The sequence below is a fragment of the Pogona vitticeps genome, chromosome 4 (assembly GCF_051106095.1).
Source record: "Pogona vitticeps strain Pit_001003342236 chromosome 4, PviZW2.1, whole genome shotgun sequence".
NCBI classification, from domain to species: Eukaryota; Metazoa; Chordata; class Lepidosauria; order Squamata; family Agamidae; genus Pogona; species Pogona vitticeps.
The window spans coordinates 58,142,356-58,154,934 of NC_135786.1; the positions used below are offsets into that span (position 1 = coordinate 58,142,356).

At 45.1% G+C, this 12,579-nt stretch overlaps 1 protein-coding gene across 4 annotated transcripts in view; it reads left to right on the forward strand.

Annotated features, from left to right (window-relative positions):
• Positions 1–12,579, forward strand: part of AMPD2 (adenosine monophosphate deaminase 2) — a 70,816-nt gene that overhangs the window by 11,274 nt on the left and 46,963 nt on the right. For 2 of the 4 annotated variants that reach the window (XM_020805274.3, XM_072997477.2), the window contains exon 1: positions 6,125–6,304. The exons of 1 other annotated variant lie outside the window; for it this stretch is intronic. In XM_020805274.3, the coding sequence (XP_020660933.1) occupies positions 6,226–6,304 (79 nt within the window). In that variant the 5' untranslated portion in view covers positions 6,125–6,225. Of the gene's footprint in view, positions 1–3,606; positions 3,810–6,124; positions 6,305–12,579 lie in introns of those variants that run through there. One more of the 4 variants, XM_072997476.2, reaches the window with a different exon arrangement.

Sequence of the window (12,579 nt, forward strand, 5' to 3'; positions counted from 1 at the left end):
GAAATCTGCTTTCCAAATGGCAGAGTTAATGGTGGTGGCATTCATCTTTCATTCCATATATTTGTGTATGGAAGTATAACAGTCTTTTAAAATGAAATGTATAGTTCAGACACAATTCAAAACACGAATAAATTGTATTAAATTCAACAATACTTTGAAAACTAGAGGGAAATATTGTGATGCTAAGCAACTAAATATAACAGTGTCAGATCCATTTTTTTCTCTTTGACTGACACACTAGTATTATAGTATTTATAGATGTGTTACAGATGTACAGTACTGTATTAAGCTATCAACCCCATTTACTTCTAATACAAGGTTTTTTGCTTATTAAAAAAGGACCTAACATATAGTATCATAGAGTGAAACAATGTTTTAATATTTTTGAAGAAACAAACAAATTGGACTTTGCAAAATAAAATAAAAATAGTTACTTTCTAGAGAATGCAGGTAAATATCTCCTATAATGGTAACAAACACAAAAAAGTTTATTAGAAAATGTTACATAATATGTTACCTGTTTAAAATAAAAAATAGAAAAGGGGTATGGAGACTGTCATGCATTCTTCAGCATCAGATAAGACAGATAACCTCACCCTGTGAAATTTGTATTACTATGAATGGCAAAACAAGGCAGAAAATTAAAAAAAGTTCTTGAAATACTACTAAGAAGAGCATGGAAGCAACTAGTTATTTGTAAAGAACTGATTGCAATAAGGAAGGTATCGCTACATTACATAAAATTGCATGATGGAGGGATCACTTCCCTCCTTTTGCAATACAACCATAACTTTGTTATGAGAAGGTTAAATTATGCAAAGGTAGACTGTAGTTCCAAGTGCCGGCTTGTGCTCCACTGTGGTGGTTGGCAATTACAAGGTGGAGAAGTGTTTTGTACAGCTTGTGGCCTGCAGCATTCAGATGTGACTTTGAAGAATTAGGAGAATAAAAAGTAAAGAATGTTTAAAGATCCTAGGCATAAAGCTAACCATTTTTGGGAGATGTGGGGCTACCACAAACGTTCAAAAATAGGATCCCAGATTCTAGTACCTGGCAAGGGGAAGACTTTGTGCCATCACTAAAATGTTGTTTTTGGCCTTCTGGCAGAGGTCAGACAAATCCTGAGAACCAAGCTACAATGTTGTTTATATTTACCACCCTCTCACCCCAGTTCCATAGTTGAAAGGTGTGTTCTCTCTCACACACACACTCACACACACAAATGCAAGAGAGATTTCTAAGGGATAGGGATCTGATTTCTTTTGCATAAGAGAGCGCAAACCCTCCTTTTCAATGGTGATTTGGGGGAGGGCCAAAGAAGCTTTGTGTGGCACAAGTCCTCTGTTCCTTTGGGTGTCATGTAAACTCTGTGATCTGAGATACCCTCCTTTAAGAATTCTGTGTTAGCATGTGATGTCAAGTGGAGAACACCATGAACACCTTGCTGACTCTGACCAAAGACTTCTCTAATCCCATAATGGCTAAACAGATGCCTCTGGGAAGCCCACCAGCAGAAATAGGTGGCAGTAGCCCTCCATTTATTTACTACATTTAATCCCACAACTGAAGTGTTCTGGACTTTGAACAGACTGAAAGCATACAATGCAAATAGCTTTAAAGGTACTGGATGAAAACAGTGGAGAAGGTGACTATTTACACTCACTAATGAAAATTCCTGAAACACCCAGGAAAATAAAAAGATCTTTGCCTGTTACTAAAAAGAGTGTAATTTAGGGATGAAATTAGGGCATCCCAGGAAGGTATTCTACAGACAAGGCCCTCTGTCTTGCAGCAACCTGTTTTGCTTTATAGGGGAACCTGGAAGAAGTGTGCCCAATGATAACAACTTGCCTCTATCTGGATCCGGCAAGTTTGCTCTAATGACATAACCACTGATTGCCTCATCCTCCATGCATTTAATCCCCCTTTGAAGCCAACTACTTCAATGGCCATATAAGAATTTATGGCAGTAAATTCCATACCTCATCTATGCACTATGTAAGTTTGCAGTATCTCTTAAAAGACTTGTCAGGACGCAGATCTTAAACTCCAAAGGGCTATTGCTGTCACACATTCCACGATGTAGCTTTAGGCAGAACTCTTGAATAATTCACATTCTTTGTGCATATGAACCTGGGGAAGTATGGATACTGGCTTGGTTTTGAAGCCAAGAATTACTAAGGTATGGAAAGATACAGACAGCACATTAAAGCTATTAGCTGTTTCTCCCTATGAGAGAAAGCCAGTGCTCATGTGTGGAAATCTACAAAGTTTCACAAATGCAAAATACTGCTTATGAAACTAGTGGTTATGAAAAGCACATCAATGTGGTACTTCCAAGGGCTCCCTGCCATAGAATCTTCATTAAAAGTTGAGATAATTTAATAAAGATTTAGTATTTTCTCTGGATACAAGGGGTTTACTTCTAAAGCTTATTGCAACTGTAGTCTGATATTGCCTTTAGCCTATGTGATGTGGATTTTCATCAGTCCTCTATTTTATGTGTATGGTAATAATGAAGGTTATGATCTGTGTTGATAAGCAGGGTGTGTTTTGTCCAGAATAAATCCAGAATTAAAGTGAGTCATGTGAATCAGCATGTTGTAAGCCACCCAGAGACCTTTGGGCGGCATATAAATTGAATAAAATAAAATAAAAAATAAATGTGACTGGAAACACAGCGAGTTTGCTGTTCTGATCAGCCTGAGCAAGTCAGTCAGTGGCGAAGGATGCTGTTAATGTAATAGAATTTACTAGTCGTTAGCTAATTCAGTTAACGACTTTGCTAAATTCAGTTAAGATTTAATCTAACTTATTGTAGGGTTGCATGTGAATGTGTTTTGTTGCCGCTGTATTATGTTGGAATTTGTGGGGAGTTTGCATTTTTGGCTGAATGAGTGGTGCACTGTCTGGATGGCACTTTGCAATGACAATAAAGTGTTATTCTATTCTATAATAACATTTGGAGTGACACCTATTTCCCATCTCTAGTTTACAAAGGCATCAGGAACACTTGTGCTGCTTAACAACAAAACAGAAAACGCTGTGGCAGGACACCAGTGCCAAATGAGCAACTCTTTGATTTCTACGTTTATTTTTATCTTATTTCTTCTTTTCCGTTCATATACTGTACTTTTTTTTTTCTTCCAAGGGGGTCTCTGTCTCCTTTTCTCCTCTCGGCAATCCTGTGAAACTGGGATAGGCTGAGAGTTGGTGATCTTTTTACAACTCGTTAACCGTTGTTTCAATAAGGCTTACAAATAAATACCCCAAGGTTGCCTTGCGAGCCTCGCAACCCAAAGCTGCATCTCCTTATCGCTAAATTCTCGCGGGCCTCGAGCAGCTCCGCACCTCGACGGGGATCTCAAGCCTGGGAGAGGCGCATCTCTCGGCTCACACGACCGCCCACTAGGCGGAAGCTCCCGAACGCCCTACCTGTGCGCCACGGTTTAATTTTGCCAGAGGAGAGGCTTAAACGGTGGGGCGAGATCAGCGGGGAAGGCTTTGTCTCTCCTCCAGGAGTAGCGCGCTTTTCCAGGTCTCTGGGAGAACCGGCGGCCAGGTGGTCCCAACCCCTCACCCCGACCGTAGGCTAGGCTAGGCTGCTGCTGCTACTACAGCTCTTGCACGGAGGCGAAGGCGCGGCTCGAGGCTGGAACCGTGGGCCAGGAAGTGCCGGTTCAAGACCTCCCCCAGAGGGGCTGCCGCTGCCCCGGCTCTTCTCTCTAGCTGCGAAGAGCAGCCGCTCGGGGGGGAGGAGTGGTCGTTTCCTTCGCAGCCGCCCCGGGACGCAGCCAGGATGGCCTCAGGTAAGGCGGAGGGCAAAAGCAAGGCTGGGCCCGCGGCTTGTCTTGCTCTGGTTCCGTGCGGCCCCCTCCCTCCCTCTATCTCAGGACTGCTTTCCACTGAGGGGACGAGCCAAGGCTTTCTCCTCGCTTTGGCCGGACCACGTCGCCAGAGGCGAAACTTGACGAACAAACTCTTCTCACAGACCCCCTCCCCGCAGAAAGGGGGGCGCGCGCGGGCGCGGACTGCTTGTTGCGGCGGCTTCGCGGGGCGCTCAGGACAGCCGGCGCCCAAAGCGGAAGAGCGCCGCCGAGCCCATCCGTCGTCTCCGTGCCTCTTGGGCGGGATGACTCGCGGGGGGGGGCAGAGGAAGGGAGGGAGGGGGGCTCGGGCAAAGGGGCGCCTGGGGACGGGGCGGCGCGGGGGCCCCGAGGGAAGCCGAACGCCCTCTTCCCCCCCACACCAGCGGGGCGCGGAGTTGCCGTCAAACTTTTGAGCCCCCGCTGGATGTGACGGAAGTTCACTTGCCGGAGGGGCGATGAGAGGCAGCCTCGGCCCCCGGGACGTTTCTCGCTGCCCTGTCGGGTCGCGGGGCATGAAAGCTCACTAGCATTCCCCCCCCCCGTGGGGGCTGCGCCCTTCCCGTCGGTGGCGCCATTTCCTCTCCGCCCCCGACTTCCCCTCCCTCGTCCGGGCTACATTCGCTTTCCCTCCGGCCACTTTCTCTCCCCTCCGCTCCTCCTTCGTGTAATCTTTGGCCTCGCCGTGTTTGCGCAACGGGCTGCTCTGCAGACGAGCGGGCTGCCCCCCTCTCCCTCCCCCCCCCGCACACCCAGGCCCGCAACGAGGCGGGCACTTGCGCCCCGCAGAGCCGCTTGCCTGGGATCGGAGCGCGCCGGCGGCTTGCTGCCTTGGCCGCGGCCATTCCGCCCCTGTTGCGGGCCGGATGGGCTCGGCGCGGACGAGGCCGCCAAAAGCGCGGGGCTCTCCTTCGGACCGGCAGCTTTCCGGAGCAACTGGCAGGCCTCAAAGGGGAGGAGCCGCCGAGCCTTGCGAAAGCGGGTCCATTGTTTGTGGCCGGCCAGCCTCGTTGGCGGCGGGGAGGCTCCGAAGGGGGGGGGGCTGCCCGAGTACCCCGGGAGGGCCTCCCCGCTCCCAGCCCCGCGCCGGTGCCACGCTCTCGTGCGCTCGTCTGGAGGCGGCGATTTCCCGCGAGAAATGAGGCTTGAAAGGGACTGGCTGCTTCTCGGAGCCGGGGAGGAGAGCGGGGGGGGGGGGAAAGAGACCCAAGTTGGTGAAATCGAAGCGCTTGATTTCCATGAAATGGCTTTAAAAAACCTTCTCGTTTCTTTTTTGCGGGGATCTAAGCGCTCCGACCGAAAAGCAATTTAACCCTCTACTGCCGTCTTTTCAAAGTCCAGGCTGGATTGGGAACGGTGGACCTGCCTTCCAGACGTTTTCAGACTGTAAACTGCCATGATTGCTCACCACCGACTGACTAGTGTTGATGGGGCTTGTATTCCAGCAACACCTGGGGGGCTAGTGGTTGCCCACCCTCGCGTAAAGGGTATCCCCTCAGCGTTTTCCGCGGCATGCATCCCAGTCTGGGGTATGTGTTGGGTTGGCATGTAATCCATCGGGGAGCGAGGAGGCGATGCCTTGATGCGCATCAAGTTGCCTTTTCAAGTTAATGTTGAACAGGGGTCTCTGTACCACTCACAAAGGCGTTAAACTAGATGCAGGCTGCTCCCCCTCCTCGCAACACACCCCGCAGAATCGTGTCTCTGCTGAGCTGATTTGCCGGTGGGAGGATGTCAGCGTGTCAGTGGCAGCTTGGAAGCAGGGGTGGCAGATATTGAAGATGCGGGTCAACAACTGAAGCGAAGCTCTTCTTTTTCTTTCTTTCTGCTTACAAAGCCCCATCCGACCTAGCCAGTATAGGTATATAATAACAACTCCCATAATCCCTCTCCGTTGCCTATATATACAGAGTATGTGGGGATGACTTTTATTGTGCGGAATCCTAAGCCCTGCACAATGAGGGGAAAACGGGCAGAGCGGGTCTTGTAAGTCTATAACCCAAGTAAAAGACTGCAGTCTCTGTAGGTTCTCGGTAGCTGATCCAAGCAACCCAATCCTTCGAAAGCCAAGGATTAAAATGAGATCCACTCCCACGTAATGCCATGCTTTTCCATCCCACACGCCCGTGGGCATGAAAGAGGGAGAAAAGCAGCGTGCATTCTCGCGCAGGACTCGGTCTGTTCACATCCGCGAAGGCGCTTTGGTCCAGCCCCGCGGTGGGAGGAGTGCTCGCTCTCTTCATCAATCAGGGCCGAGGGGCGCGGCCCAGCGTAGGCCCCGCCTCTTTCCTGGGCTCTATGGCTGTACCGGGAGCAGTGCCGGCTGCGAGATTTCTGCAGAGCATCGGAAGGGAGCAAAATGTCGTCCAGCAGCCAGCCCCCCAAGAGCGGCTCCCCGCTTAGGAAAAGGGCCAGTCTTCAAACGCCCATCACAGGAGGTGAGCGGGGACAGATAGCATTTCCTTCCTTCTCTGCTGTTGTTTCCCAAACAGAGAGGCTGAGGGTGACCCTCAATCCCATTCCCATAATGAATCCTCATTGGCTCCCCCCACCCCCGTGCCACTTCGTTTCCTACCCAATGCTGATTTGGTGTGATGTGTTTTCTGTGTGTTTAAGCAGGTGGTTGTCCTTTGTTTGAATGTGTGATGTAATTCTAGAACTCTTTTACTGGAAAGTAAGTCCCACTGTGTTCAGTGGAGCTTGGCCCTGGGCTGCATGTGTAGAGGATTACAGTTTAGCGAAGATGTGGAGACTGGAAAGGAATGTAAGGGTTGTTTGCTTTGAAGCACAGCATGGCGCATGGATAGATGTATGTGCCTGAGCCCTGTGTTTGTGTGCATGCGTGTGTAGCAAAACCATGCTTGAATGTGTAGAGCAGAACCACAGAAGAGTGGAGACTCCTAATTTTGCCCTTTAGCGCTCCTTACCTGTAGCATCTTTGATTATCTCTATAATGGGCTTTTGAAGTTAACTAGCCTGAATCTTTGGCACATTATGTTATCATTTACCCATGTACAGCTTAAACCGTTGATGAGGATTAAATGTGAGTAATGCATGCTGGAGGTGTTTTGCTTACTGGACCCACAGCAAAGTAAATAGCTGGATCTCTATCTAATTGTAGCTTAGATTCCCGTCCCTGCTACTGACATTCTCACGGTGTAAGATATCCCACAGGATGTACTCCTTGATGGAGCTATATTTATAATTGTTCATAAACCTTATGATAATAGCTGTGACTAATACAGCAAGTGTTTGCAAAAGACACCCCCCATGACATTTTTAAAGACTTGGTGCTTAATCAAAATCAGAACCTCTGATAATGAAGTTTGGGAATGTGGTTCAAATGCTAGGCACTGAGGTGGTGATGAAGATGTATCTGAACATGTGCAGAGTATATTTCACTCCTAGTGAACAGTTGCAGCCAGCTGGTGCCCATAACTGAATATAGCTAGACCAACTCAATCCTCAGCATTCTCTTCTGAGAATCAAAGCCCTGTCTGGACTTCCCTGCTTCATTTGCTTTTGCCCTAAGGGCTTAATTTGGAATTTTTTAGTCAGTCTACAATACTTTGCAGTTTGTGTGACTTAAACAGCAGGCGTAGAAATGGCTTGCGAGTCTTAGTCTGAGCATTTTGTCTCTTCCAGCTTCTTTTCCTTTTATAGAAAATGTGAAAAGCTGTGTCTTGAAACACATCACTATCTTCACAGTTTCGTGTGCTCATGAATCTGCAGTGTGTGGGTATGTAGGAACTGCAGTTGCATGATAGGGAAAAATGGTATTTGCTCTGACTGGCTGCTGCTTCATTTAGTTTTCTTTTATGCATCCTTGCAAGCTTGGAGTTCTGAGTGTCCAAGGCAGCTGACATTTCACACAGTTTTGCTGCCTCTCTTTATAATGGCTTCTGCGCAGGTATTTATTTTTTAATTTGGGAATTACAGTGTTAAGAGGAAGCACTGTGTACTGGGATGTCTGATTAAATGGTCTTATGTAAACCGGGTTGATAACTGGCTGGGTAGCTCTGTGGCTGGGTAGCTCTGGGTAGCTCTGCAGAGCCAGAGGTTGGGGGTTTGATTCCCCCACTGTGCATCCTGGAAAAGTCAACCTGTGTAGCCTTGGGTAAGTTGCACAGTCCCACAGTTACCCCAGAAGAAGGGAAGGACGAACCACTTCTGAGTATTATCTACCTGAAAAACCTGAAAAGGGTTGCCATAAGTCAGAATTGACTTGACAGCATGTGATTATTTTTAAACTGGGTTGATAGATGTTTCTTTAAACCTTGTTTTCTTTGAGGCGTTTGTTGAAATTCTGAAGTATCTACTGCCTGATATCCTCAGTGGCTTGTCCTGTGTTTATGGAGCTAGGCAAAGTGGAAATGTTCCCCTCACGGCAGTTCAGCACGGAGAAGAGTGCTCTGGACCGTCTTTTGGCACCAAAACGTTATAAAGTAATGTTTATCCACCCAGTTCCCAAAATACTGCATTCCCAGCAGCCTGGTTCTTAGGTTTTTTTCCAAAGCAGCTGCAGCCCAAGGACTCTGTTTACTGGCTTGTGAGTGATAATTTCAGAATCAATTTGCTGCTTTGTATTGCTCTTCTTACTCAGGTTTTACACCACATTTTTCCTTTCATGAGGCCCAGATTGTCTACGCCCAAGCAAAGGAGGAATGCATGGAAGGCTGCCTGGGGGTTGTTGGTGATTTGAATTTGTCTTCTGTTCCTAACCAGTGGCCAACAGGAAGGTTTCTTTTTCAGTTTTTTTAATTGGGGTAGGTTTGTTTAAAATATTAGCCCCTCCACCCCCAGTCTAAACTCTATTAATCCGGAAACCTACCTTGCCATTGTGCATGCTGTGCAGATTAGCTTCTAACCAAGGGATGCAGGACTACAACTTCCATCATTTGTAATCGACATAACCAGTTGGGGGAAGAGTTACCACCCAACAACCTTTGGAAGGCTGAATATGCTCCACCCTTGCTTTGAGCCAGTGGTTCCCAATCTTGGGTTACCCAGGTGTTCTTAGATGGCAAATCCCAGAAACCCTGGCTAGCACAGCCAGTGCTGAAAGCTCCTGGGAGTTGCAGTCCAAGAATACCTGGTTTATTCAAGGTTCCTGATGCAGCCATGTTGGGATTTAGTCAGATTTTGCTAGGGCTCTTTGTACATACCCCTTTTAAATTTTTTTTAAAGTTTTATTTTATTAAAAGAACATCAAACATAGACAACATAAGCCTACCACCGCAATAATATACAATTACATAATACACCGGTGCCACCTTCACCCTCTGTAGGGTCACGAAATGAGCAGGCTGATAGTCTATGTAGTCACGAGTAATTAGGATAGCAAATAGTCTTAGAGAAGTTAAAGAAGTCAGCCACACACACAGAAGGATGTCTGCCAGCAGTGCTCCTGATGGGCAACTAGAAGAAGAGGACTTCAAATAAGACGACTGACCTGCCCCCAGGAGGACTGAATTTATTAACCTTACAAGCTCACAGATAGTTGACAGTACAGTGGTATCTCGATTTACGAACTTAATCCGTATTGGAATGGTGTTCATACATCGAAAAGTTCGTAAGTCGAAGCAAACTTTTCCATAGGAATGCATTGAAAACCATTTAATCCGTACCTGTTGTTTTTCATTCATATGTCGGGGTGCTGTTTGTAGGTAGAGCCATTATTTCCCATAGGAACGACTCTAAAGCTGGTTAATCTGTACTCTGCCACTAAGGGGAGATTTTTTTTTCTTCTTCTTCTTTTGACCTAAGATGAATTTATGTAAAAAAAGGGGCTGGAAAGTTTTTTTCTGGTTTTTTTTTCATTTGTAAGTCAAGGCTCCATTCACAAGTCGAAGCAACTTTTTGCCAATGGAACCATTCATAATTCAAATCATTCGCAAGTGGAGATGTTCGTAAGTCAATGTACCACTGTATACAGATAGTTGACAGAGTTCAGATAGGACAGTGGTTGCATAATGCCATTATGATTGGCCCAAGGAAAGGCAATTAAGCAAGCTCTCTATCACCTATGTGAAAGAGGACAAATTTATTTATTTATTATTTATTTATGTAATTTATATGCCGCCAACGCTACCCAAAGGTCTCTGGGCGGCTTACAACAATTAAAATTCAATTAATGGGCAGTCATGCCTCTCAGAAGCAGCTGTATCTTGCTAGGAGGGTGTGCCCTCACTACAACAACAATGTGGCTTAGCAACCTTGGAATGACATTCCCACAACCCTCAGAGCTAGTATTAATAATACTGTACAGTATTTTCAAATTTCATTCAATCCATTTTCTCTCCAAAAATTCATTGTTTCTTCCTTAGGCATATATCCTTGCCCTCTCCGAAATACATATTCCAGAAATACATTCCATGTTTTCTTAAAATCATTATTTTTTGATGAACCTTTTCTTATTTTCATATCACATGTTAGTTTATAATTAATTGTCATGTCCCATAATTCTCTATACCATTCCTCTAAATTAATTTGGTTATCAATTTTCCAATTTCTTGCAAATATTAACTTTGCTGCCGTAACCATTATTACAATTAAATCCTTATTTTCTTTCAGCAGTTTATCCTCCTTGACCGTATTCGTAAGGCCATTAAAGGAGATATAATCCAGTTATTTCCTTTATTTTTTTAAATATTTGCTTTATGCTTGCTTCTCAGTAGGCATTAGGATTGTGTTGTTAAAGCAGCCCTTTCTGTCCTGTCTTCTATCAGATGGATGTTCAGTTGACTCTATGGGAACTCTAATGTAATTTCTGTACCTCTCTTCTTTAGTGCTTGCTTGCAGAGTGCTCGGTAATTACCACAGTGTAATTGCAACTGAAGTACAGTGGGGTCTTGACTTAAGAACGGCTTGAGTTAAGAACATTTTGACTTACAAACCGCTCTCATAGGAAAATATTGACTTGACTTAAGTACTTAGATTTGAGTTAAGAACTGAAAAAGACCCACGTGGGAGGCAGGGAAAGTGCAAAATGTGAACTTTCAGTTAACTGTTGGCCAGTGAAAAGGGTGCCTGTCTGCTTCCTCACTCCTCCCAGCGTTTAGAGAGTGGATTGGGAGACAGTCTTCAGACTGCCTGGTACTGAACTGCCTGGACTGTATTTTCCCTGCCTTCCCTGAACCTTTCTTGACCTAAGAAAAAAAGAAACAAAATATCCCCCTCTAGTGGTCGAAGGCAGAATAGCAGCTTCCCATTAGTTTCAATGGACGGAAAAGAGCAGATACGGATCAAATGGTTCTCAATGCATTCCTATGGGAAATGCAGATTTGACCTGAGAACTTTTTGACTTGAGAACCGCCTTCCAATACGGATTAAGTTCTCAAGTCAAGACCCCACTGTACAACTGTTGTTTTTCTGTGCAGGTTTAAGAAGTGTGATGTGTGCTTAGGGTGTCAGATTTTAAAGCAGTGCAAAGTGTCAGATGTACTTTCACAGCTGTTTCCCCATTATTTTAGTTTTTTGTTTAGACCTGATCATGATAAAGCCACTGTGAGGTTACTTCCAACATGTACATGCCTGTCTATATGTAAGTACATACATGTCTATGCGTATAGAAATGTCAAAATGAGCATAAAAACAGCATTCAAGTATCATCCAACAGTACCAAAATATCAGTATGTATAAGAAAGAAATATTGCTGTCTAGCATAATAACATAATGGCCCTAAAACTGAACAAGAACAGAAACAGTAATGACTATTTCAACCACACTTCAGTATAAACCAGAAGTCCTGTGATATCTCATAATATCTCCAATCGGATGAAAAGGGCTTGAAAGAGAATTTTAATGCCTTCATGAAAGGCAGTAATGAAGAATTCTCCACAGGAATCTTATTAAACCACATTTAAAAAAAAATGTAATGGAATCTTTGAAGCAGAGCTGGTAATCAGGCCTGTGTATCTTATGCGTTTTCTATGGGACTGCAAAATTTAATAGGCATGTATCAGGATTTGCTAATGACTTTGATATGAAATTTCAGAAGTTTGATAGGCAGTGGAAAGGCTGAGCAGGTTTTCTGTTGCAAGGGGATGATGTTTTTGATACCCTAAACAGAATTTGAGAAAGTTCCTTTTCAGACATCATGGCATCTTCTGGGAGTTGGAATCAAAAAGGTAATTCTGCCCTAAAACAGTTTTGTTCTTCTTAATGGATAAAATCACATGGCCCTAATTCAGGAGTGGTGAACCTGTGGCACTCCGGATGTTTTGTGCTACAGCTGCCACAGTCCTTTATCACAGGCAATACAGGCTGAGGATTGTGGGAGTTGTAGTTTAAAACATCTGGAGTGCCAAAGGTTGACCATCTCACCCTAGTCTTTTTATTCTCCCTCTCTATACCCTTCCAATTCTCTCAGATTGTTCATGTGAACAATGAAGATATCATGGATTCAGAGTGTAGTATCCAAAATGGGCATTTAAAAAAGAGTGCTCTGTTCTGATTGAGTTTCTTCAGTTAATTTAGTATAGACTCTGAAATGTTGGTCCTATTACTTTGCTCACAATGCGTGAGGCCCATTGGCTATGGGTACTTTTTGACGAGTCTTTTTTTAAAAAAAACTTTTACTGTGCAGTCACCCTATTTCAAGCACCGGATTTTACAGGAGATCCAGATATCGTTTTTAATTTGTATCCCTCCCCTATTTTCCTCTCTGTTTCTTCAGTATCTTTCTCCTTCCGTTGCCTCCCTCCTGTTATGG